The sequence below is a fragment of the Bos grunniens genome, chromosome 15 (genome assembly GCF_055505025.1).
Source record: "Bos grunniens cultivar Pamir isolate PY7600 chromosome 15, Bosgru_T2T1.0, whole genome shotgun sequence".
Classification (NCBI taxonomy): Eukaryota; Metazoa; Chordata; class Mammalia; order Artiodactyla; family Bovidae; genus Bos; species Bos grunniens.
Window position 1 is genome coordinate 51,284,126 of NC_141179.1, and position 27,497 is coordinate 51,311,622.

The following is a 27,497-nucleotide window of genomic DNA, read 5'->3' on the forward strand; positions in this document are numbered from 1 at the left end:
TCATTTCTGCTTATTAAACAATACATAAACCACTTGGTCTCGTATCTGTTTCGTCTTGACTCCATAAATGATGGGATTCAGCATAGGTGGAGCAAGCATGCTGATGCTGGCCAGTAGGATGTGGATGTGTAGTGGGATGTCATGTTCAAAGCTCTGAGTGAGGACTGAGAATGTGCCAGGCCCATAAAAAAGGATGATGATGCAGACATGGGAGCCACATGTGTTTAGAGGCTTTGTGACAAGCCTCTTGGGAAGCGATGAGGAAGACAGCACAGAGAATCAGAACATAGGAAACAAAAATGAGGGGAATATCTAGGATCACTGTTGACATCAAGACAAAAAACCCATACTAGGTGTTTATTTGGATGGCATCACAGGCATACTTGGCCAAGACGATGTGTTCACAGAATGTATGTGGGAGGATGTTATTTCTGCAAAAGTGCAGCCTCTTCAGAAGAAATACCATGGGGAAAATTGTACAATGTGCTCCCAAGAAAACAGCCACACCAATTTTCCCTATCACAGAGTCGGTGAGTATTGTGGTATATCTCAGTGGGTAACATATTGCAATGTAGTGATCAAATGCCATAATTAGCAAGATGCTTGACTCAGAAATGAAGGAGGAATGCTGAAAGTAGAGTTGGGCAATGCAGCTACTAAGAGAGATTTCCCAACTGTCGCACCAGAAAATGGCCAATGCCTTGGGTTCTGTGGTTGAGGCAAAGACAATGTCAACTGCAGCCAGCATACAGAGGAAAAGATACATAGGTTCATGGAAGCTGCTCTTGATGAGGACGATGAAGATGAACAGACCATTTCCAAGGAGGGCAAAACATAGGAGATGAAGAAGGTGATGGAAATCCACATGTGTAGGTCTTCTCGGCCTGGAATGCCCAGCAGATAGAAGACTATATGGTTAACATCAGTGTGGTTGCAGCCATCCAGTCCTAAGACAGGCTACTGTGGACTTTTCCTGAATTTCTCCTAATAGAGACAAAGAGAAATACAAGTTATATATGTTTTTCTAGGTTTTCTGCTTAATTATATCAAATTCAGTTCAGTTCAATCACTCAGTCGTGTCCAACTCTTTGTGACTCCATGATTTACAGCATGCCAGGCCTCCCTGTCGATCACCAGCTCCCAGAGTTCAGCCAAACTCTTGTCCATCGGGTCGGTGATTCCATCCAGCCATTTCATCCTATGTCGTCCCCTTCTCCTCCTGCCCCCAATCCCTCCCAGCATCAGGATCTTTCCAATGAGTCAACTCTTCGCATGAGGTGGCCAAAGTACTGGAGTTTCAGCTTTAGCATCAGTCCTTCCAAAGAACACCCAGGACTGATCTCCTTTAGGATGGACTGGTTGGATGTCCTTGCAGTCCATGGGACTCTCAAGAGTTTTCCCCAACACCGCAGTTCAAAAGCATCAATTCTTCGGTGCTCAGCTTTCTTCACAGTCCAACTTTCACATCCATACATGACCACTGAAAAAACCATAGCCTTGACTAGACAGACTTTTGTTGGCAAAGTAATGTCTCTGCTTTTGAATATGCTATCTAGGTTGATCATAACTTTCCTTCCAAGGAGCAAGCATCTTTTAATTTCATGGCTGCAATCACCATCTGCAGTGATCTTGGAGCCCAAAAAAATAAAGTCTGACACTGTTTCCATTGTTTCCTCATCTGTTTCCCATGAAGTGATGGGACCACATGCCATGATCTTTGTTTTCTGAATGTTGAGCTTTAAGCCAACTTTTTCACTCTCCTCTTTCACTTTCATCAAGAGGTTTTTTAGTTCCTCTTCACTTTCTGCCCTAAGGGTGGTGTCATCTGCATATCTGAGGTTATTGATATTTCTCCCGGCAATCTTGATTCCAGCTTGTGCTTCTTCCAGCCCAACGTTTCTCATGATGTACTCTGCATATAAGTTAAATAAGCAGGGTGACAATATACAGCCTTGATGTACTCCTTTTCCTATTTGGAACCAGTCTGTTGTTCCATGTCCAGTTCTAACTGTTACTTCCTGACCTGCATACACATTTCTCAAGAGGCAGGTCAGGTGGTCTGGGATTCCCATCTCTTTCAGAGTTTTCCACAGTTTATTGTGATCCACACAGTCAAAGGCTTTGGCATAGTCAATAAAGCAGAAATAGGTGTTTTTTCTGGAACTCTCTTGGTTTTTCCATGATCCAGTGGATGTTGGCAATTTGATCTCTGGTTCCTCTGCCTTATCTATATCCAGCTTGAACATCTGGAAGTTCACGGTTCACATACTGTTGAAGCCTGGCTTAGAGAATTTTGAGCATTATTTTACTAGCGTGTGAGATGAGTGCAATTGTGCAGTAGTTTGAACATTCTTTGGCATTGCCTTTCTTTGGGATTGGAATGAAAACGGATCTTTTCCAGTCCTGTGGCCAATGCTGAGTTTTCCAAATTTGCTGGCATATTGAGTTCAGCACTTTCACAGCATCATCTTCCAGGATTTGAAATAGCTCAACTGGAATTCCATCACCTCCACTAGCTTTGTTCACAGTGATGTTTTCTAAGGCCCACTTGACTTCACATTCCAGGATGTCTGGCTCTAGGTGGGTGATCATGCTAAGTCACTTCGGTCATGTCTGACTCTTTGCAACTCTATGAACTCTATCCATCTCCTCTTTCTATGGGATACTCCAGGCAAGAATGCTGGAGTGGGTTGCCATGTCTTCCTCCAGGGAGGGGATCTTCCCAACCTAGGGATCGAACCCACATCTCATGTCTCTGGCACTGTTAGGAAGGTTCTTTACCTCTAGCACCACCTGAGAAGCTCAATATCATATAGGAAAATCCAAATGAACTTCTTGGCCAACCCAAGAATATTAGTAACTATAGTTAAAATGATATCTATTAGATTTCTAGAAGTTATTCATCCTACATAACTGTAAAATTGTACCCTTTATATGTGAATGTTCAGAGATGACACAAGATATCTCAAAGGATGATAACCTCAACAAAAATAGTTGAAGAAATTAAAAGCCAGAACACAGTACTCATCCATCATCTAATAAATCTAGTGATGTGAAGGATACATGAGTTTGGAAACTCACAAGTTCTGGGTAGGATGAAGTTTGCTCAGTCAAACATGACACACATTCTCTGTTGCTTTGACAGCAGAAAATATAAATTCTGAAAACTTCCTGGTGAACTTCCACTGGAAATAGAATTCACTAAGCTATTTTCTAGTATCCAGTTTACCATAGTGTTTCCACCCACCAATTCTATAGCTCGTGTCATCCATCACTACAAAAACTGAAAACTATTTTGTCCTCCAAAGTTATTTCTGCTTTGGGAAAAATATGTGGGCCATCTGCTGTTGGATTTCCTTCATCTTGTCCCCATAAATGATGGGATTCAGCATAGGTAGAGCCAGAACGCAGACATTAGCCAACAAGATGTGAATATGAGGTGGAATGTGATGACCAAACCTCTGAGTCAGGGTTGTGAAGATGGCAGGTCCATAAAAGAGAATAATGATGCATACATGGGAGCCACACATGATGAGAGCTTTGTGACAAGCATCTTGGGAAGACATGTGGAAGCCAATATAGAGAATTAGCATGTAAGAAACAAAAATTAGCAGGGTATTTAAAACCACTGTTGACATTAAGACAGAGAATCCATACCAGATATTCACTCAAATGTCACTACAAGCATATTTGGCCAAGCCAATGTGTTCACAATAGGTGTGTGGGATGAAATTATTTTGGCAGAAAGTCAATCTTTTCCAAAGAAATACTATAGGGAAAATCATACAATAACTTCTCAGAAAGATGATAACACCAATTTTCCAAATCAATGTATGTATAAGAATAATGGTGTATATCAGTGGGTAGCATATGGCAACATAGCGGTCAAATACCATCACCAGGAAAATCCCTGACTCAGACATGAAAGTGCAATGGATGATGAAGAACTGAGTGATGCAGTGATCCAGGGAGATCTCCCCAACATGGAACCAGAAGATGGCCAAGGCCTGAGGGATTGTGCACATGGAGAGGACAAGGTCTGTTCCAACCAGCATGCAGAGGAAGAGGTACATGGGTTCAGGGAGGCTGCACTTTGTAACAATGATAAAGATGAGGAGGTTGTTCCCCAACATAGCAAGGACATAGGAAATGAAGAAGGGGATGGAAATCCACATGTGCTGGACCTCAAGGCCAGGGATGCCCAGCAACTGGAAGACTGTGTGACTGACACCAGTGTGGTTTAAGGTAAGCATATCTGGGGCGACTTTTAGAGACATCACCTCATACTCACAGACAGAGCAGACAGAGATGAAAATCCAGATTTTCCTGGAATATTCTTTGTGAAGTCACAAAGACTTTTGGCATATCTTGCACACTCCATCTTCTGTGAACACATGCAAATAAGAAACATGAAAAGTCAACAACATATGTTCTCTGTTTCAGTGAGTGATAGTCTCATTAAAAGATAGGCGTATCTCCAGATAATCAAATAAAACATACTATTGTATATATTTCTCCTACAAACAGAGGATTATGAACATTAAGTGTAAGTCATTATATGTATCTAGAAAGATTGTAAGAAGAGGTTTCTTGAATTTGAACTTGAACTTCACCTTGGTGGTTAGTTTATTATAAGGAGAAGAATGAAAAAAGAGGAATCAATAAAGGAAAAGTGGGTATTCAGATAGAAGTATAGCATATCCATGAACACAGCTTGTTCATATCCAGGTGACTGCATAGAGGATACTGAAGAGAGCAGGATAGGTTGAAGTACTGGAGATTTGGCCTAATTGATGAATGTGAGATTTGAAATCTCTCATACACACTTGTGAATTGATTCAAGAGATATTTTAAGGGGTAACATGACAGGGCCTGTGTGTCTGAGGTGAGGCACTCCTCTGGCTTATACTTTAGGGACCTAAGTTAACATGTGACTGAAATTGAAAAATAGGGCATTGACATTTGGAAGATTTTTTCAGCAGGTGGAAATATTGTCATCTGGTTCTTAGTGTTCATTCATTTATTCATTAATCTGGTCAGTAAGGAAGCAGAAACAAATTTTCAGGCACCACACTACAAACTGGAGCTATAGAAAAATAGTAATTTGCCTGAGTCCTATTGGCCTTTTGTTTGAGAGAAAACCAATCTACAAGCAGGTCCGTTGAAGAATTGGAGACAAACGTTAATTCCCCCTAACAAGTTCAGTTCAGTTCAGTCACTCAGTTGTGTCTGACTCTTTGCGACCCCATGAATCGCAGCACGCCAAGCCTCCCTGTCCATCACCAACTCCTGGAGTTCACTCAGACTCACATTCATTGAGTCAGTGATGCCATCCAGCCATCTCATCCTCTGTAGTCCCCTTCTCCTCTTGTCCCCAATCCCTCCCAGCATCAGAGTCTTTTCCAAAGAGTCAACTCTTCGCATGAGGTGGCCAAAGTACTGGAGGTACTAACAAAGGGGTATTTTAAACTTTCTAGCTCCGTAGCTAAGTTGTATCTTATGCTTATCAAAAATACGTCTTTACTCCTGATGTTTCTTTCTGAGGAGGACAATCTGCTCCAATTTGTATCCTCCACATGCTGGGAGAAAGTGTTCTGCCATCAGATTCAGTCAGCTGGCTGAGTCAGGGCACTCTTTCCTCAAGGGCACACAGCTGCTCTGGAGAAGATTCTCTGCAGCCAGAGCCACTGACATCCCACAGGAAAACAGGTGGGATGACAGCAGAGGGACGTGAGGGCAAGTGTGTGACTCAGAGGTGATTAGGAAAGGAAACCAGAAAAATAGCAGGAAGGAAGAGGACGAGGATGCCACAAATCAACAAAGGCAGGACTGGGCTGGAGGGCAAATTATGAAAGCTCCAAGTAATTGGGGAAAGCAAGGAGCAAAGAAAATTTTATAAACTGGGGCCAGACAGCAATGCCAAGAAGCTCAGTGCTCAATTTCCCTGTGACATTGGTCCTCCGACCAAGTTAGAGTACCTTGGTCTGACACAAGTCCAGGAGGCTCCTGCCCTGTAGTTCTCTTGTCACACCTGCCTGAGAGGTTCCTGGTCCAATTCCTATGTCCTGTTTTAGGAGTCTAGGACAGATCTCTGTCATTGTCAGGGCTTTTAACATATTTTTTAAAAAGGTCTTTTTTCTAAGTCAATATCTCTTCTGTTTTCTGATGTCTGGTTGAATTATTAGGACCCTTGTCATATATTGGATCACTTTACATTCTTTATAAACCTTCATTAACCTCAGCTGCCTATAGACTCTCCACTTCCCTTCCCAAACCTTACCCTCCACATGGGCTGTAACCAACTAGTTTGATGCCTCTGATTTTTGCCAGGCATTCTGCACATATGTTAATAGCCTCCAAGAGGCTTGTCCCCTCTGGCCTGTCTAGGACATAAGACCAGCCCAGTCTTTATCTTGGTCCTGGAACCACCCCACCCTTAGGCATTTAATTGACTCACCACCCTTTCCTGAGTCTTCAGGAACAGACATAAGACTGGTGATGAAAGTCAGTTTGTTGGGATCTGGACACTTGGCTGTTTATTCGCTGACAGGAGAGCCCTTGGGGGAAGCACTTACATCAGAGCCCCAGGGACAGCTGCCTCCACCAGCCGTGCCTCCTACCAAATGGCCGAGATCCAGTCCTCAAGTTCATCCATGCACCATGCCTCCCCTCAGCCTTTCCCCCCTGTTTCCTCTCCTGCTCTCCCCACATGCTCAGATCTTCACTTCACACTGAGTGTTCATTTTTAGGATGTTTTACAACAAAAGTCTCTCCAAGTAAAACCAGCTTTTCCACAGTCCTGTTTTAATACCTACACTGCCATTAAATATTGAGTTAATGAATATTAAGAAGAGGTGGGGGAGAGGGTGGGATGATTTGGGAGAATGGCATTGAAATATGCATAATATCATATATGAAACGAGTCGCCAGTCCAGGTTCGATGCACGATACTGGATGCTTGGGGCTGGTGCACTGGGACGACCCAGAGGGATGGTATGGGGAGGGAGGAGGGAGGAGGGTTCAGGATGGGGAACCACATGTATACCTGTGGCAGATTCATTTTGATATATGGCAAAACCAATACAATATTGTAAAGTTAAATACAATTAAATTAAAAAACAAAGAAGAGGTGGCAAGAATACACAGAAGAACTGTACAAAAAAGATCTTCATGACCCAGATAATCATGATGGTGTGATCACTCACCTAGAGCCAGATATCCTGGAATGTGAAGTCAAGTGGGACTTAGAAAGCATCACTACGAACAAAGCTAGTGGAGGTGATGGAATTTCAGTTGAGCTATTTCAAATCCTGAAAGATGATGCTGTGAAAGTGCTGCACTAAATATGCCAGCAAATTTGGAAAACTCAGCAGTGGCCAAAGGACTGGAAAATGTCAGTTTTCATTCCAATCCCTAAGAAGGCAATGTCAAAGAACGCTCAAACTACCGCACAATTGCACTCATCTCACACGCTAGTAAAGTAATGCTCAAAATTCCCCAAGCCAGACTTCAGCAATACATGAACCACGAACTTCCAGATGTTCAAGCTGGTTTTAGAAAAGGCAGAGGAACCAGAGATCAAATTGCCAACATCCGCTGGATCATGGAAAAAGCAAGAGAGTTCCAGAAAAACATTTATTTCTGCTTTATTGACTATGCCAAAGTCTTTGACTGTGTGGATCACAATAAACTGTGGAAAATTCTGAAAGAGATGGGAATGCCAGACCACCTGACCTGCCTCTTGAGAAACCTATATGCAGGTCAGGAAGCAACAGTTAGAACTGGACATGGAACAACAGACTGGTTCCAAATAGGAAAAGAAAGGAGTATGTCAAGGCTGTATATTATCACCCTTCTTATTTAACTTATATGCAGAGTACATCATGAAAAACGCTGGACTGGAAGAAACACAAGCTGGAATCAAGAATCCCAGGAGAAATATCAATAACCTCAGATATGCAGATGACACCACCCTTATGGCAGAAAGTGAAGAGGAACTAAAAAGCCTCTTGATGAAAGTGAAAGAGGAGAGTGAAAAAGTTGGCGTAAAGCTCAACATTCAGAAAACGAAGATCATGGCATCCGGTCCCATCACTTCATGGGAAATAGATGGGGAAACAGTGGAAACAGTGTCAGACTTTATTTTGGGGGGCTCTAAAATCACTGCAGATGGTGACTGCAGCCATGAGATTAAAAGACGCTTACTCCTTGGAAGGAAAGTTACGACCAACCTAAATAGCATATTCAAAAGCAGAGACATTACTTTGCCAACAAAGGTCCGTCTAGTCAAGGCTATGGTTTTTCCTGTGGTCATGTATGGATGTGAGAGTTGTTCTGTGAAGAAGGCTGAGTGCCGAAGAATTGATGCTTTGAACTGTGGTGTTGGAGAAGACTCTTGAGACTCCCTTGGACTGCAAGGAGATCCAACCAGTCCATTCTGAAGGAGATCAGCCCTGGGATTTCTTTGGAGGGAATGATGCTAAAGCTGAAACTCCAGTACTTTGGCCACCTCATGCAAAGAGTTGACTCATTGGAAAAGACTCTGATGCTGGGAGGGATTGGGGGCAGAAGGAGAAGGGGATGACAGACGATGAGACAGCTGGATGGCATCACTGACTCGATGGATGTGAGTCTGAGTGAACTCCGGGAGTTAGTGATGGATAGGGAGGCCTGGCGTGCTGCGATTCATGGGGTGGCAAAGAGTCGGACACGACTCAGCAACTGAACTGAACTGATGCCAATCCCATACTGTTCTGATCGATACAGCTTGGTAATAGTGTTTAAAATAACTACAGAATTATAGGTAGTTGTAAAAAAACAATGTAAAAAGTAGCCCCTCATACAATTCACCTAATTTTACCCAAGAGTAACATCTTGTATAACTATAGTAGAATATCTAAACAAAAAAATTGACATTAATAAAATCCACATATTTTATTTAGATGTTAAACATTTTACATGCACCTATTTCAAGGGAGTGGTTCTGGGCAATTGTATCACATATATAGGTTTGTATAAGCATCAGCACAATCAACAGAGTGTTCCTGCTGGGCTGTACTCCACAGGCTTTTGAAACCTGCGCTTGCCCAGCTTTAAGATGGAAGAAAAGAGGACTTCCCTGATAGCTCAGTTGGTAAGGAATCCACCTGCAATGTGGGAGACCTGGGTTCGATCCCTGAGTCAGGAAGATCCCCTGGAGAAGAGAAAGGCTACCCACTCCAGTATTCTGGCCTGGAGAATTCCATGGACTGTATAGTACATGGGGTCACAAAGAGTCGGACACAACTGAGTGATTTTCACAAAAAAAATAAATACATAAAAGATGGAAGAGTCCAGAGTCAGCAACAGAGACATCAATGGTATAATGGATGGGAGACAGAAATGTCTGTTCACCTTGCTGATAGTTTCCTTTGATGTGCAGAAGCTTTTAAGGTTAATTAGGTCCCATTTGTTTATTTTTGCTTTTATTTCCGATATTCTGGGAGGTGGGTCATAGAGGATACTGCTCTGAGGTATGTCAGAGAGTGTTTTGCCTATGTTCTCCTCTAGGAGTTTTATAGTTTCTGGTCTTATGTTTAGATCTTTAATCCATTTTGAGTTTATTTTTGTGTATGGTGTTAGAAAGTGTTCTAGTTTCATTCTTTTACAAGTGGTTGACCAGTTTTCCCAGCATCACTTGTTAAAGAGATTGTCTTTAATCCATTGTATATTCTTGCCTCCTTTGTCAAAGATAAGGTGTCCATATGTGTGTGGATTTATCTCTGGGCTTTCTATTTTGTTCCATTGATCTATATTTCTGTCTTTGTGCCAGTACCATACTGTCTTGATAACTGTGGCTTTGTAGTAGAGCCTGAAGTCAGGTAGGTTGATGCCTCCAGTTCCATTCTTCTTTCTCAAGATCGCTTTGGCTATTCGAGGTTTTTTGTATTTCCATACAAATTGTGAAATTATTTGTTCTAGCTCTGTGAAGAATACTGTTGGTAGCTTGATAGGGATTGCATTGAATCTATAAATTGCTTTGGGTAGTATACTCATTTTCACTATATTGATTCTTCCAATCCATGAACATGGTATATTTCTCCATCTATTAGTGTCCTCTTTGATTTCTTTCACCAGTGTTTTATAGTTTTCTATATATAGGTCTTTAATTTCTTTAGGTAGATATATTCCTAAGTATTTTATTCTTTCCATTGCAATGGTGAATGGAATTGTTTCCTTAATTTCTCTTTCTGTTTTCTCATTATTAGTGTATAGGAATGCAAGGGATTTCTGTGTGTTGATTTTATATCCTGCAACTTTACTATAGTCATTGATTAGTTCTAGTAATTTTCTGGTGGAGTCTTTAGGGTTTTCTATGTAGAGGATCATGTCATCTGCAAATAGTGAGAGTTTTACTTCTTCTTTTCCAATTTGGATTCCTTTCATTTCTTTTTCTGCTCTGATTGCTGTGGCCAAAACTTCCAAAACTATGTTGAATAGTAATGGTGAAAGTGGGCACCCTTGTCTTGTTCCTGACTTTAGAGGAAATGCTTTGTTTATAATAGCCAGGACATGGAAACAACCTAGATGTCCATCAGCAGATGAATGGATAAGAAAGCTGTGGTACATATACACAATGGAGTATTACTCAGCCATTAAAAAGAATACATTTGAATCAGTTCTAATGAGGTGGATGAAACTGGAGCCTATTATACACAGTGAAGTAAGCCAGAAGGAAAAACACCAATACAGTATACTAACGCATATATATGGAATTTAGAAAGATGGTAACAATAACCCTGTGTACGAGACAGCAAAAGTGATGCTGATGTATGGAACAGTCTTATGGACTCTGTGGGAGAGGGAGAGGGTGGGAAGATTTGGGAGAATGACATTGAAACATGTAAAATATCATGTATGAAACGAGATGCCAGTCCAGGTTCAATGCACGATACTGGATGCTTGGGGCTAGTGCACTGGGACGACCCAGAGGGATGGTATGGGGAGGGAGGAGGGAGGAGGGTTCAGGATGGGGAGCACATGTATACCTGTGATGGATTCATTTTGATATTTGGCAAAACTAATACAATTATGTAAAGTTTAAAAATAAAATAAAATTAAAAAAAAAAAAAGAAATGTCTGAAGCAAGTTCCTTACATGACACCCCACGGTAAGCAGGGGTGACAGGAAGAATGTGGTGGCAAACTTTGCTCCCTGGAGAAGGGGAGATTACTAGTTAGAGGGGAATTGACATCAGGTGGGCTCATTAGTTACCAGGAAACCAGGAAAGGGGAATGTCCCCTCATTGTCCCTTTGATAAGAACAACAACTATCTGGGGCCTGGGGAAAGTACGTAGGAAGGTCAGTTGTATGAGTAGGGTGTAGGTAAAGAGGTACTGGTTGGGCAGGGGATGTACAGAGAATAGAGGAGGCTGACATGGCATCTTGCTGGAGACCCAGAAATTAGACTCATTTCCCAGTGAGGCCAGTGTTGTGGCTCAGTCCTCGAAAAAATTTCCGTTTACGAGGACTGGGGAGGAAATGTAAGGCATCTAACAGTCACAATACAGGAGATATCATGACAAGCAAAATATGAGCAGTAATCACATCTGAGATAATACTACACCCACCGTGGTTTTTTGTCCTGGTCTGCAATAATAGTCAGAAAATTCAAGTTTTCAGTAAAACCAGAACATTTGCAAAATCATATATATAAGAGCCACCTCTGAACCACAGCTACTCCACTTTGAATTTCAAACGTGTTCCCTTCCTCAATGACCAAAGCAGCTGTGCAATGCATGTCTGAAAGGCCACAAAACAGGATGCTCTGGTCAGCAAAATTTAAGTTAAGCTATGCAGAAGCCAGAATGACTTTCCCAGACCTCAGTAGGGCAGAGGTTTCCACCATTTCCCCTTTTGACTAAAAACCTTACAATAGAAAACACTTCTGATCAGAATATTAATTCAGAGATGCTGGGGTGCTGACTGCTACACCAGGTTCAGATCATGTTCATCAGTGCTAAACCTCCTTTATATTCACCCAGTCATTCATGTTGGGGGAAAACTAATCAGAATGCATGAGGCTGAGACATATGTTAATGAGGAAACACTTTAGGGGCCATACATTTGTTTTAACTTTTTATTTTGTGTTGAGGTATAGCCAATTAATAATGCTGTGATAGTTTCAAGTGAACAGTGAAGGGACTCAGTCATACATATACATGTATCCATTCTCCCCCAAACTCCCCTCCCATCCAGGCTGCCACATAACATTGAACAGAGTTCCATGTGTCATACAGTAGGTCCTTGTTAGTTATCCACTGTAAATATAGAAGTGTCTACAAGTCGATCCCAAACTCCCTATCCCTTCTCCCCATCCATCCCCCCAGAAATCATAAATTTGTTCTCTAAGTCTGTGAGTCTCTTTCTGTTTTGTATATAAGTTCATTTGTGTCGTTTCTTTTTAGATTTCACATATAAAGAATGTCAGACGATATTTCTCCTTCTCTGAAATTACCTCACTCATTATGACAATCTCTAGGTCCATCCATGTTGCTGCAAATGGCATTCTTTCATTCCTTTTAATGGCTGAGTAATATATACATATCACATTTTTTTATCCATTCCTCTGTTGATGGACATTTAGGTTTCTTCCATGTCTTGGCTATTGTAAACAGTGCTGCATTGAACATTGGGGTGCATGCATTCTCTCTGATGTTTTTCTCTAGATATATGCCCAGCAGTGGGATTGCAGGGTCATGTGGTCGCTGCATTTTTACTTTTTTAAGGAACTTCTGTACTATTCTTTATAGTGACTGTACCAATTTACATTCCCACCAATGGTTTAGAAGGGTTCCTTTCTCTCCACACCCTCTCTAGCATTTATTATTTGTAGAGTTTTTTATGATAGCCATTCTGACTGGTGTGAGGTAATATCTCATCATAGTTTTGATTTGCATTTCTCTAGTAATTAGCAATGTTGAGCATCTTTTCATGTGTTATACATGTTATGCCATACACAGCAGCAGCAGCAAGTCTCATGTTCCTTTGAGGTGGAACAGTTTTTTGAGTGTGCTCAGAATCAGGGTGACCTTAAGCTTTGTGAGGGTTTCACAAAACCTTGTGAAACATTGGTGAACAGGTTAGCTTAATCAAGAAGTTCCGATCAAAGATGTGAAAAATCATCTCTCATGCCCACATTGGTTTAACATTACAAATATAATTGATAGTGAAGATTTAAAGTGTGAAACCACCAGGTAAACCTCTCCTCAATCATTAATAACTTTTGTGCTTCCTCGGGATTGCTGAGGAAGAGAGTTTTCTCATTCTATGGAAGTTCATTGAGATGGTATTGAGTTTGGGGCTACACAGATGTTTGTGGTCTCTTAAACATACTTTTCTGATGTCACTGGTGTGAATTCATTAGAATAAAATGTTTTTCTTTCCAAAAATATTTTGTCAAAATTTGACAAATATAAACTGTATATAAAGTATACAATCAGATGATTTGATATATAAATACATCAAATATACATATACATATATAGCGAAATAATACAATCAAGTTAATGAACATATTCATCACCCTTTTCATAGGTGCAAGTTGTGTATGTATATGTATATGAGTGTGTGTGGTGAGAAAACATAATATCAACTCTTAAGTTAACAAATTTCAAATATACAATATAGGATTATTAAATATAGAAACAATGCTATCCATTAGGCTCCAGAAGTTATTCACCCTGCCCAACTGACAAATTGTACCCTTTTTATGTGATTGTCCAAGGATGTCACAAGACATCTCAAAGAGTGGGAAACTCAGTCAGGAATGGTTGAAGAAATTCAAAACCAGAAATCAGTACTCATTTCATCTTTTACCAAACCAAGCTAATGACATGAAGGATACATGATTTAGAAGTTCACAGGCTCTGTGTAGGACACACCATCTCAGTCAAACATTGTACTACTCTCTGTTGCTTTGACAGCAGAAGATATAAACTCTGAAACCTACCTTGTGACCTCCCCTGGAAACAGAATTCACCGAGACATTTATGTTTCAGTTTATCGATAGTGTTTCCACTCACCACATCTGTAGTCCATATCATGAACAGCTAAAGATGATGAAAAGTCTGTTCCTCCTTTGGCGTTATTTCTGCTTTGGAAAAAATATGTGAGCTACCTGCTCCCGGATTTGCTTGGTCTTGATCCCGTAAATGATAGGGTTCAGCATAGGTGGAGCCAGAACACAGACATTAGCCAACAAGATGTGAACATGAGGTGGAATGTGATGACCAAACCTCTGAGTCAGGATCGTGAAGATGGCAGGTCCATAAAAGAGAATGATGATGCAGACATGAGAGCCACATGTGTTGAGAGCCTTGTGGCGAGCGTCTTGGGAAGACATGTGGAAGACAGCATGGAGAATCAGCACATAGGAAATAAAAATTAGCAGGGCATCTAAAACCACTGTTGACATTAGGACGAAGAGTCCATACCAGATGTTCACTCGAATGTCATTACAAGCATATTTGGCCAAGCCAATGTGTTCACAAAAGGTGTGGGGTATGATATTATTTTGGCAGAAATTCAATCTTTTCAAAAGGAATACTATGGGGGAAATTGTACAGTAACTTCTCAGAAAGATGGTAACTCCTATTTTCCCAATCAGTGTGTGTGTAAGAATAGTGCTGTATCTTAGTGGAAAGCATATGGCAATGTAGCGGTCAAATGCCATCACCAGCAAGATCCCTGACTCAGACATGAAAGTGCTGTGTGTGATGAAGAACTGAGTGATGCAGCGATCCAGGGAGATCTCCCCAGCATGGAACCAGAAGATGGCCAAGGCCTGAGGGACTGTGCACGTAGAGAGGACAATGTCTGCTCCAGCCAGCATGCAGAGGAAGAGGTACATGGGTTCATGAAGGCTGCGCTTTGTGAAGATAATGCAGATGACCAGACTGTTTCCAAAGAGGGCAATAGCATAAGAAATGAAGAAGGGGATGGAGATCCATATGTGCTGGTCCTCAAGGCCAGGGATGCCCAGCAAGCGGAAGACTGTGTGGCTAACACTGGTGTGATTTAAAGTCATCATGTCTAGAAATACCACTGAATACATCACTTCTTATTCACATACAGAGATAAAAACACAGATTTTCCTAATCTTGGTGAAAGCAGCAGATTTTGGCATGTTCTGTACTTCTGCCTTCTTGGAACATGCAAATAAGACATATACAAAGGTGAATAGGATATGTTCTGTAGCCTCAAATGCTACTCTAGTTAAAGAATATACAGGTTTCCAATGGGTCAAATAAAAAGATATTACTGTATGTCTTTTCCTACCAATAGATGGGTATCAATATACAGCAGGGACAATGGTACATCTCTGGGAAGGCAGTAGCAAGATTGTAATTGAACTTGACATTAAGGAGTTTATCATATAGCAAAGAAAGAAAAGAAAAAGATGTATTCTTGAAACATTTTCAGGCAGGGTGGCTTAGGCATAGAGAATACTGGAGAAGGTATGGGAGGATTTGTACAGGAAGATTTCTCCTCATTGTGAAGGACATTTATCACAGCTTTACATTTAGACTTAACCATTTACATGGGGAGCAGCCATTAGATGTCATGAAGTTATCAGTTTAGAACAGTTGATCTAGTTTTTAAAATTATCTATGGAGGTTTACCAGAACAGTAGTTGATGAGACAGGATTCTAAATAGCCAATGGTGTTCCTGGAGTAAAATGGATCTGAACCTAACAGTCAAGGGAGAATTAAACTAATATCTATTATGCATATGCTTTATGCCAGCAGCTGCAGTCGTCACTTGATATATGGTACTTTATATATTTTTGCACTGCCATGTTTACTATCCATTCAAGGAACTGGATATTATCTCCATTTCACTCTTAAGGAATATGAGACTCAGCAAATGTGAATTATTTGCCAAATATCCCAAGGAAATAATTAATAGATATGAGACTTGAAAATTGTCCATTTACCACATACAGGAACCTCACTGGTGAAGAGGGTCAAAAGACCTTAAGAGGTCCCATTGACAAGGCCTGTGTGCCTGGGGTGAGGCACTCCTCCAGCTTACATCTTAGAAAACTAAGTGTAGAAATGACTGAAATTGAAAAAAGAAAGGTATCACTTCTCAGAATGAGGAGGGAGGGTGGCATGATATTTAAAGTCTTTTTGCATGCAGAAATTGAACATTTATTTCTTAGTACACTTTGATTCATTGATTAAATCAGTTATTCAGGTAACATATTTTGAGCAAAAACTATTTTCAGCCACCATATCACTAACCAGGGATAGAGGGGGGAAATGGGAATTTTTTAGAGTCTTATAATATATACTTATGGTTTAAAGAGGGGCAAATTGTAAATAGACAGGTTTTAAGAACTGGAAACAAATGTGAATTCCTTCTATTGAATGAGTATCTTAAAATATTTGTCTCATAGGATTGATCTTATACTCACTATAAACATTATTATTTTCAACTCCAGTTACCCTGGATGCTTCTAATTTTCCTATTTGGGGAGGAAAATCAACTCCTATAACCATGGCTGGGTGCTGGGAGAAAACGTTCTGTCATTAGAGTGATCAGTCATCAGTTGGCCTCGGGTCTAAAACTGTTGGGCTTCTCAGGTGGCTGTAGTGGTAACAAATCTGCTTGCTAATGCGGGAGATATAAGATATGTGGGGTTCGATCCCTCAGTCAGGAAGATATCCTGGAGGAGGGCATGGCTACTTCAATATTCTTGCCTGGAGAATCCCCATGGACAGAGAAGCCTGGCAGGCTAGAGTCCATAGGGTCACAAAGAGTCAGACATGACTGAAGCAACTTAGCATGTACACTGAAACTGTTTCCCATTGAGCACATGCTCCTCTCTGAGATTCTCTCCAGTGAGGGCAGCAGGTCTCTTGCAGGAAGTGGAAAATCAGAGAGCAAGGGGAGAGCACCAAATAGAAACGATGGTACTTGTGAGTCCCACAGCCTGATAAAAAAAAAAAAAAAAAAAAGGAAAATAGATAAAGGCATGAAGGAAGAAGTCAGGAAAGACAAATCAACAAGGTAGGGCTTCAGTGGAAAGTGAAAGTCACTCATTTGTGACCAACTCTTTGTGACCCCATGGACTATATAATTCTCCAGGCCAGAATACTAGAGTAGGTAGCCTTTCCCTTCTCCAGCAGATCTTCCTGACCTAGGAATTGAACCAGGCTCTCCTCCATTGCAGGCAGATTCTTTATCGAGTTATCAGGGAAGCCCTAGAGCATTGCAAAAGTTCACCACAGCCAGGAAGTGGAGACAGGGACTAAGAGGGAAATATTTAAAGTCAGAGCCATAGAAAGAAGCCAGAAATCTAGGGTTAGGGAATTTGCCTATGGGACTGGTGTCCCGATGGAGTGACTTCAGTCTGAAACAAGTTAATTCTTAACACCCTACTCAAATGCCTCCTCCTATTTCTTACACACAAGCAAGTCTCCCTGGCAGCTCCCCAAAGCTCCTTCCCACACCCTGCCTGGGGAAATCCCACACAGATCCTTCTCATTTTCAACATCTTTCTCATATTTTGCCAAAAGTGATCTACAGTAAGACCATTTGTTTTCTATTTATTATGTCAAGCCTAATTCTATGGCACCTGTTATTTAATGAATGATATCTCCTTTTCTAAGGCAGAGAAAAGGCAGAGGAACCAGAGATCAAATTGCCAACATTCACTGGATCATCAAAAAGCAGGGGAGTTCCAGAAAAACATATACTTCTGCTTTATTGACTACACCAAAACCTTTGATTGTGTGGATCACAACAAACTGTGGAAAATTCTTAAAGAGATGAGAATACCAGACCACCTCACCTGCCTCCTGAGAAACCTGTATGCAAATCAAGATGCAACAGTTAGAATTAGACTATTATGAAACAATAGTCTGGTTCCAAATAGGGAGAGGAGTGCATCAAGGCTGTATATTGTCACCCTGTTTATTTAACTTATATGCAGAGTACATCATGAGGAATGCTGCGCTGGATGAAGCACAACCTGGAATCAAGGTTGCCAGGAGAAATATCAATAACCTCAGATACGCAGATGACACCACACATGTCAGAAGCAAAGAACTGAAGTTGATGAAAGTGAAGAGCAGAGTCAAAAAGCTGGCTTAAGACTCAACATTCAAAAACCTAAGATCGTGGCATCTGGTCCCATCACTTCATGACAAATAGATGGGGAAACAATGTAAACAGTAACAGACTTTATTTTTGGGCTCCAAATCACTGCAGATGGTGACTGCAGCCATAAAATTAAAAGATGCTTGCTCCATAGAAGAAAAGGCATAACCAACCTTGACAGCATATTAAAAAGCAGAGGCATTACTTTGCTGACAAAGGTCCGTCTAGTCAAAGCTATGGTTTTTCCAGTAGTCATGTTTGGATGTGAGAGTTGGACTATAAAGAAAGCTGAGCACCAAAGAATTTATGCTTTGAACTGTGGTGTTGGAGAAGATTCTTGAGTCCCTTGGACTGCAAGGAGATCAAACCAGTCAATCCTAAAGGAAATCAACCCTGCATATTCATTGGAGGGACTGATGCTGAAGCTGAAGCTCCAGTACTTTGACAACCTGATGTGAAGAACCAACTAATTTGGAAAAGACCCTGATGCTGGCAAAGACTGAGGGCAAGAGGAGAAGGGGGCAACAGAGGAGGAGATGGTTGGACACCATTAGCAACTCGATGGACATGAGTTTGAGAAAGCTCCAGGAGTTAGTGATAAACAAGGAAGCCTGGCATGCTGCAATCCATGGGATTACAAAGAGTTAGACATGACTGAGTGACTGAACTGAACTGATCTGCTAATTTGCTAACTTTCAGTAACTTCACCTGGTTCATATACTCTCAACCTCCCTTTCCAGATCTCACCCTTCACTTCTGCTAGAAGTACCTCTGTTTAGTATCATTCCACACATATTAACATCCTCCAAGGGTCCTGCCCCTCTAGGCTGTTTAGGACATAACACCTGCCCAGTCCTTACCTTGATCCTTAAACCGTCTCTACCTGTAGACGTCTAATCATTCCCTGGCCTTAGGATGAATCCTCAGGAACAGATGTTCAATGGGATATATAAGTCAGCTAGTTGCATGGCAGGATTTAGGCTGTTTATTCTCCTTGATGTGAGCCCTTGAGAGCAGCACTTATCCCAGGACTCCAGGGACAGAACTGTCTCCACCAGCCTCACCCTCTTCCCAAATGTGCTGTCTCTAAGACACCTTCACATCTTCTTCACTTCCTCCTGCTCCTTTTCTCTCTCTTACTTCTTTCAGATGCTCTGATAAAGAAACGGTTTTTCACCTAAGCTAGTCTTTAAAAAAAAAAATCAAGGGCATATAAATTTAATGTGATAAATGCTGTTTTGATAAACTGAAATGAGGCTGTCAATGTGAGTCTAGTGCTAAACCCTGTAGCTCAGATTCTCTTGAGTTTAGCAAACCTCATCAACTCTGTCCCCTATGGTAACTCATCACGACTTTTCTCTATTCTAATTACTGTAAAAGTAGGATGTCATTTTGTCCTTTATCTTGCACTGGACATCATTTACATGTGAATTCTGCCTGCGTTCTCTTCTCCTTTGAAAATTTCAAGTAAAATAATAATTGCTACTTGGCTCCACTGTGTTCATAAACACAAATGATAACCCTGAGTTTGCCTACTAATGAAAATTACCCTTAAGCTTATCTGTACTTGGTACATTTTTAAAAAACAATATAAAGTTTTTATTTTATATTGGGGTATAGTGGATTAACAGTTTTGTGATAGTTTCAGGTGAACAGTGAAGGGATTGTGTTAAATCTATTTTCAGTAAAAATATGAAGCTTACAGTTAATATGTACCAACAATTTTTGACATTTCTTCTTCATGAAATAGCTTGAAATTGAAAATGTTAGTTGCTCAGTCATGTCCGGCTCTTTCCGACCCCATCAACTATAGCTCACCAGGCTCCTCTGTTCATGGAATTCTCCAGGCAAGAATACTGGAGAAGCTAGCCCTTCCCCTCTCCAGGGGATCTTCCAAACCCAGGAATTGAACCCAGGTCTCCTGCATCGCAGGCAGACTTGGTATTTACCACCTGAGCCACCAGGGAATCCCATGAAATAGTTTACACTAAAGTTATACCCATCCTCAGCTTTTCCATGAGTTTCAAATTTCAGAGACATGAATAATGATATTGTTGCCTAAGGATATATAATTATATGTACTTAGTGCTTAACAGACCACATGTTAATCAAAATAATTTTGACATGCTCATATTTGCCTGCCTCCTTTGGCTAAAGATTTTCCCCTCAATCTTGCTTTTTATATCGATATTCATGGGCCTAGGCATAGCTTCTTGTTTTTATGCTCCTTGAGGTTGGCTGAATCTTTGGATCTGTAAATATCTTTTAATGAGTTTGGAAATGTTCCATAATTCTTTCTCCAAAAAAATATTTTCAGTCCCGTTCTTTCTCTTATTTTATTTGAAACCCCAGCTCCACATTAGATATTTTGACATTTTTCCCTCAGTAGAAGGGGAAGAGGGTAACAGAAGATGAGATGGTTGGATGGCATCACCAATTCAATAAACATGAACTTGGGCAAACTCTGGGAGATGGTGAGGAACAGGGAGGCCTGGTGTGTTGCAGTCCCTGGAGTCACAAAGGGTTGGACATGACTTAGTGACTGAACAACAACAACAGCAAAGTCACCAGGACTTGGTGCCGTTGTTCATCAGAACCAAGAATATTTCACTACCCAGGAGTAAGGAACCACTTTTCACAGAAGCACAGTACTCAACAAATGAATGCTTTTAGCATGAAGAAAGTTCTCATTAGGAAAAAATGCTTTTCTCCATGGAAGCCATTTGTCTTCAACAATAAGAAACCAAGGCACTCACTTTGTAATAGGTTTCCCTGGTGGCTCAGACAGTAAAGAACCTGCCTGCAATGCAGGAAACCCATGTTCGACTCCTGGATCTGTAAGATCCCCTGGAGGAGGAAATGGCAGCCCACTCCAGTATTCTAGCCTGGGGAATTCCATGGACAGAGGAGCCTGACAAGCTAACTTCCATGGGGTAGCAAAGAGCCAGACACGACCTAGCAACTTTCACTTTGACTTTGTAATATGCATTCCTTACCACGGATGAGACAACACTTTTTTTTTTTTTAGTTGTTTTTTTTTTTTTTTTTTTTTTTTTTTAAACTTTACAATATTGTATTAGTTTTGCCAAATATCAAAATGAATCCGCCACAGGTATACATGTGTTCCCCATCCTGAACCCTCCTCCCTCCTCCCTCCCCATACCATCCCTCTGGGTCGTCCCAGTGCACCAGCCCCAAGCATCCAGTATCATGCATCGAACCTGGACTGGCAACTCGTTTCATAAATGATATTATACATGTTTCAATGTCATTCTCCCAAATCTTCCCACCCTCTCCCTCTCCAACAGAGTCCAAAACACTGTTCTACACATCCGTGTCTCTTTTGCTGTCTCATACACAGGGTTATTGTTACCATCTTTCTAAATTCCATATATATGCGTTAGTATACTGTATTGGTGTTTTTCTTTCCGGCTTACTTCACTCTGTATAATAGGCTCCAGTTTCATCCACCTCATTAGAACTGATTCAAATGAATTCTTTTTAATGGCTGAGTAATACTCCATTGTGTATATGTACCACTGCTTTCTTATCCATTCATCTGCTGATGGACATCTAGGTTGCTTCCATGTCCTGGCTATTAGAAACAGTGCTGCGATGAACATTGGGGTACACGTGTCTCTTTCCCTTCTGGTTTCCTCAGTGTGTATGCCCAGCAGTGGGATTGCTGGATCATAAGGCAGTTCTATTTCCAGTTTTTTAAGGAATCTCCACACTGTTCTCCATAGTGGCTGTACTAGTTTGCATTCTCACCAACAGTGTAAGAGGGTTCCCTTTTCTCCACACCCTCTCCAGCATTTATTGCTTGTAGACTTTTGGATCGCAGCCATTCTGACTGGCGTGAAATGGTATCTCATAGTGGTTTTGATTTGCATTTCTCTGATAATGAGTGATGACACTTTTCTTTAAATTTGAAGGTTTATTTCATTACATTTAATGAGTTATTTGATTGAACAAATCGTGCCAGAATTTTAGTAATAAATACAATTCATTATGCACCCTGAGTTTCTATTAAAGTTTGCATTAGAAAAGGACATCCATCTTAAAAATAAAAATATTTTGAAGTTCAAACATTCCATACAAACCTAGCTCACTTTAAAAAAAATTCACATTTATACACATGCCAGAAAAGCAAAAGGATTGTTATCACTATAAATGGATAAAACAGACACTGTTTTTCATTTTCTGAAATATCCTTCGACAGTTCACTTGTCCAGCAACCTATTATGAGCCTTGGTTTGTTGATCATTAAAATGGAGTCACTGAGGTTGACTTCTTTGCAGAGACGTGTGAACACTGAATTATTCCTTGGAAGGCAAGTCTCCACACTATTCAAACTCAAATTGAAAGGACTTTGATGCCTACTTACAGTTTGTGTTCTGTTTGCCATGAAACCTTTTTATCCTCCACATCTTGTCTGAGTGGGATGCACCCGAAAAAAAATCATACAGACAGCTTTTAGTATAAAAGAACTTTGAAGACCCTTCTCAGAGAAAATATCCACTAGCCCAAAAGTCTATACTAAAGTTCTTACTGACAAGGGAGCTGAAAATCACCTAAGATCTTCAGTAGAATAGACTGTGTGCAGAAAGCTCCTTCCTGTTTTCTGCTTTGCTGCCGGGAGCAGCTCAGCCAGACTGCTTTGCATGTCATCAGCCTGCTGGAGACCCTGGTAGAGCTCACAGGTGATTGAAGCACCAAGGCTGGCTGCCTTCAGCGTGTCCTTTACATCCAAGTTGATCACATGCACAGGCTGCCAGGGCTTCTGTTCTCTATCACACAGGTCTTTCACCACCATTTTATACACTCTCTCAGCACAGGTGAAGATGACATCAAAGGGATCTGTGCACTCTTGAAATCGTTCTGGACAAAGCCTAATTATCTCGTTTCTCCCCAGTGTGTGAAACACCCCACTGCTGCTATAGCATACCTGGTCTTTGAGGAGAAGGTCTTTGCACGTCTAATCATATGTGGTGGAGAAATCATAGACCACAGGGAGGGTGCCAGTCCTGGGAGTGTCATACAGGATCCCACTCCAAAAGACCTGACATTGAATCCTTTCTTCTTGAGGATGCTGTGGGCTTCCATGCTCTTGTTCATGTTGCTCATACAGACCAAGCCATGCTGAATGGGGAGGAGGGCATGATGGTGGCCACTTGAGACTCCAGCTGCATGGGTGGGCTTCAGGGCCCAGGGAACTCTGAAACCAGGGAGATGAGCACCTGAGTCCAGCTCTTGTAACTAGTATAGTGTCAAAGAAGAGACCAGATTTATATGCAGTCATCACCCTGAAGTGGGTAGAGAACTCTTGATTGATGAGTGGGTTAACTCTTGAATGATTGGGTTTGGATAGTGGATTTAGACTAGAGAACTAGATTCAGTCATCTGAACAATCTGGTGTTAAATTATCTTTAACAACTAATTCTGGGCAAGGGTGTCACTACCCTGTGGCTGTGTTTTGAAATCTCCACTTATGAAAGAAATGCAAAAAGGCAAAATGGCTGTCTGAGGAGGCCTTACAAATGGCTGTGAAAAGAAGAGAAGAAAAAGGCAAAGGAGAAAAGGAAAGATACACCCATTTGAATGCAGAGTTCCAAAGAATAGCAAAGAGAGATAAGAAAGCCTGCTTCAGTGATCAATGCAAAGAAATAGAGGAAAACAACAGAATGGGAAAGACTAGAGATCTCTTGAAGAAAATTAGAGATACCAAGGGAACATTTCATGCAAAGATGGGCACAATAAAGGACAGAAACGGTATGGACCTAACAGAAGCAGAAGATATTAAGAAGAGGTGGCAAGAATACACAGAAGACCTATACAAAAAAAGATCTTCATGACCCAGATAATCACAATAGTGTGATCATTCACCTAGAGCCAGGCATCCTAGAATGTGAAGTCAAGTGGGCCTTAGGAAGCATCACTACAAACAGAGCTAGTGGAGGTGATGAAATTTCAGTTGAGCTATTTCAAATCCTAAAAGATGATGCTGTAAAGTGCTACACTCACTATGCCAGCAAATTTGGAAAACTCAGCAGTGGCCACAGGACTGGAAAAGGTCAGTTTTCATTCCAATCCCAAAGAAAGGCAATGCCAAAGAATGCTCAAACTACCACACAATTGTACTCTCATTTCACACGCTAGCAAAGTAATGCTCAAAATTCTCCAAGACAGGCTTCAACGATACATGAACTGTGAACTCCCAGATGTTCAAGCTGGATTTAGGAAAGGCAGAAGAACCAGAGATCAGATTGCCAACATCCACTGGATCATCAAAAAAGCAAGAGAGTTCCAGAAAAACATCTACTTCTGCTTTATTGACTACGCCAAAGCCTTTGACTGTGTGGATTGCAACAAACTGTGGAAGATTCTGAAAGAGATGGGAATACCAGACCACCTGACCTGCCTCCTTAGAAATCTGTATGCAGGTCAAGAAGCAAAAGTTAGAACTGGACATGGAACAATAGTCTGGTTCCAAATCGGGAAAGGAGTACATCAAGGCTGTATATTGTCACTCTGCTTATTTAACTTATATACACAGTACATCATGAAAAATGCTGGACTGGATGAAACACAAGCTGGAATCAAGATTGCTGGGAGAAATATCAATAACCTCAGATATGCAGATGACACCATGCTTATGGCAGAAAGCGAAGATCTAAGAGCCTCTTGATGAAGGTGAAAGATGAGAGTGAAAAAGTTGGCTTAAAGCTCAACATTCAGAAAACTAAGATCAGAGCATCTGGTCCCATCACTTCATGGCAAACAGATGGGGAAACAATGGAAACAGTGAAGACTTTATTTTGGGGGGCTCCAAAATCACTGCAGATGGTGACTGCAGTCATGAAATTAAAAGACGCTTACTCCTGGTAAGAACAGTTATTACCAACCTAGACAGCATATTAAAAAATATAGACATTACTTTGCCAACAAAGGTCTGTCTAGTCAAAGCTATGGTTTATCCAATATTCATGTATGGATGTGAGAGTGGGACTATAAAGAAAGCTGAGCACCGAAGAATTGATGCTTTTGAACTGTGGTGTTGGAGAAGACTCTTGAGAATCCCTTGGACAGCAAGGAGATCCAACCAGTCCATCCTAAAGGAAATCAGTCCTGAATATTCATTGGAAGGACTGGAGCTGAAACTCCAATACTTTGGCCACCTGATGCGAAGAACTGACTCATTGGAAAAGACCCTGATGCTGGGAAAGATGGAAGGTGGGTGGAGAAGGGGATGACAGAGGTTGAGATGGTTGGATGGCATCACCGACTGAATGGACATGAGTTTGAATAAACTCCAGGAGTTGGTAATGGAAAGGGAGGCCTGGGGTGCTGCAGTCTATGGGATTGCAAGAGTTGGACATGACTGAGTGACTGAACTGAACTGAATTTATGATATTAGGCAAAATGCCCAGACTATTCCCAAGCTTGTCATCAGCCCTTCCAGTGACCCGAGAACATGCATATGAAAAACATGTTTGAAATTTCCAAGCTTACACTTCATTCAATTACAAGAATTGTTCCATATTTCTTTCCTACAACTGATGCTCTAGAATTGTAATTGTGTTAAATCACAGGAAGATACACATAGTTTTGCCCATAAAGTAATAAAATTATTCACCTATGTAAAAAGGGAACTCCTGGAAAACATCCCTGCAGATAATATTTCAGGAATTCAAAGAATACCACCTACCCTCCATTGGATTTTCTCGAATTCATGATGATTCTCCAGGGACTGGAGCAGCCACCACTAACTTTCTCATGTCTTCAAGTAGAGAGCTGTCTGACCATTCTATACTGAAATATAGTCATTTTTAGTTCCATTCCTTTGTTAGTTTGCAGAAGTAACAGAGCAAAGGATAGTGATCTAAAAATTATGAACAAGACATCAAACAATAAGGACAGTCCTGTTCCTTCAAAATGGTGCAAGAGAAACATTCATTTAGTACATCACAGATTTTATGTCCCTGTTCCTCCAAAAGTTAGAGTGATTGTCATATTCATAGTCCTACCTTAGAAAACACACTTGGTCTTCTCCAAGTGTGAATCTCAGACCCAGGGCATTAACATCAACCTGGAATGTGTGAGAAAGGCAACTTTGGACCCCAGACCACCAAATCAGAAACTCTGGGAGTGGAGACCAGAGGTCTGTCATGCACAAAGCCCTTCGGATGATTGCGATGTACACCATGACTTGAGAGCAACTGCCTCAAAGCAGGAGTTTCTGAGCCTTGACTGGAACTTGGAAGTCCCTGGGAATTTGTACAAAGAATAGCTTCAAGAATACAAGGGAAGCAGAACATTTGTAAGAGAAAAGTCTTACAAACACCAGGCATAAATGGAAAAGTAGTCACAACTTAAATATAGTGTGAAATTTTATTACAGTCAGTGACCCAGACTTGAAGGGATCCTATAAGTCATGAAGAACTAGATCTTGGGCATGAACTGAATAGAGCAAATGGAAATGGATCAGGGCCTTATGGGCCTTCCCTGCCAGGTCCTCAGTCAGCCTTTGTCTGTGAAAACAACTTTAGTCAAAAAATAACCTTAGGAACTTCCCTGGTAGTTCAGTGGTTAAGAGTCTCTCTGCCTGTGCAGGGGGCACAGGTTTGATCCCTGGTCCAGGAAGATTCAACATGCCACAGGACAATATAACCCATTGGCCACAACTACTAAGCTGGCATGCTGCAATTACTGAAGCCTGCCCACCTAGAGCTGGTGCTTCAAACCAAGAGAAACCTGCACATTGCAAGGAAGAAAATCCACACAGAGCATGGAAGACCCAGTACATTCAAATATAAAGAAAAAGAATAAGCTTAATCACAGAAGTGAGAAAAGGCAGAAACAAAGGAAAACAGTCTAACAAAACTAAATAATAGTTTAGTCACTAAGGATAATTAAGTATCTTTAGTTCTCCCATAAGTGCTGTAGGTAATATTCTGAGACATATTCTGTGAGCTATCTTGTAGATACTGAAACACATGCCCCATGGGTTAACTACACAATGACTAGGCATTTGCCATGACATTTACTGTTTTTGTTGTTTAGTCGCTAAGTTGCTAAGACTCTTTTGCGACTTTATGGACAGGAGCTGCCAGGCTTCTCTGTCCATGGGATTTTTCAGTCAAGAGTACTGGAATGGGTTGCCATTTCCTTCTCCAGGGAATCTGCCTGACCCAGGGAATAAACCTGTGTCTCTTGCATTGCAGGCAGATTCTTTACCACTGAGCCACCAGACTGGCCCCATCCATGATATAAGCTTCCACAATTTTGAAATTGCTCATAAAAGGAACAAACCAACCATAGAACTGAAGATTAACTGAACTTAAAAAAT

General features: G+C 41.1%; 1 protein-coding gene and 3 pseudogenes across 1 annotated transcript; all 4 read right to left on the minus strand.

Annotated features, from left to right (window-relative positions):
* Window positions 1-3,272, minus strand: LOC147358167 (olfactory receptor 52B4-like; annotated as a pseudogene).
* A 36-nt stretch (window positions 3,273-3,308) lies between these two features.
* On the minus strand, window positions 3,309-4,519 carry LOC147358168 (olfactory receptor 52B4-like; annotated as a pseudogene).
* Window positions 4,520-14,125: 9,606 nt separating this feature from the next.
* LOC147358169 (olfactory receptor 52B4-like) lies at window positions 14,126-15,094 on the minus strand. Its single transcript, XM_086342056.1, has one exon. It carries the CDS (start codon window positions 15,092-15,094, stop codon window positions 14,126-14,128), a length of 969 nt encoding a protein of 322 aa, XP_086198182.1.
* Window positions 15,095-21,811: 6,717 nt separating this feature from the next.
* Window positions 21,812-24,154, minus strand: LOC147358170 (RNA polymerase II subunit A C-terminal domain phosphatase SSU72 like protein 6 pseudogene; annotated as a pseudogene).
* Between the last annotated feature and the right edge of the window lie 3,343 nt (window positions 24,155-27,497).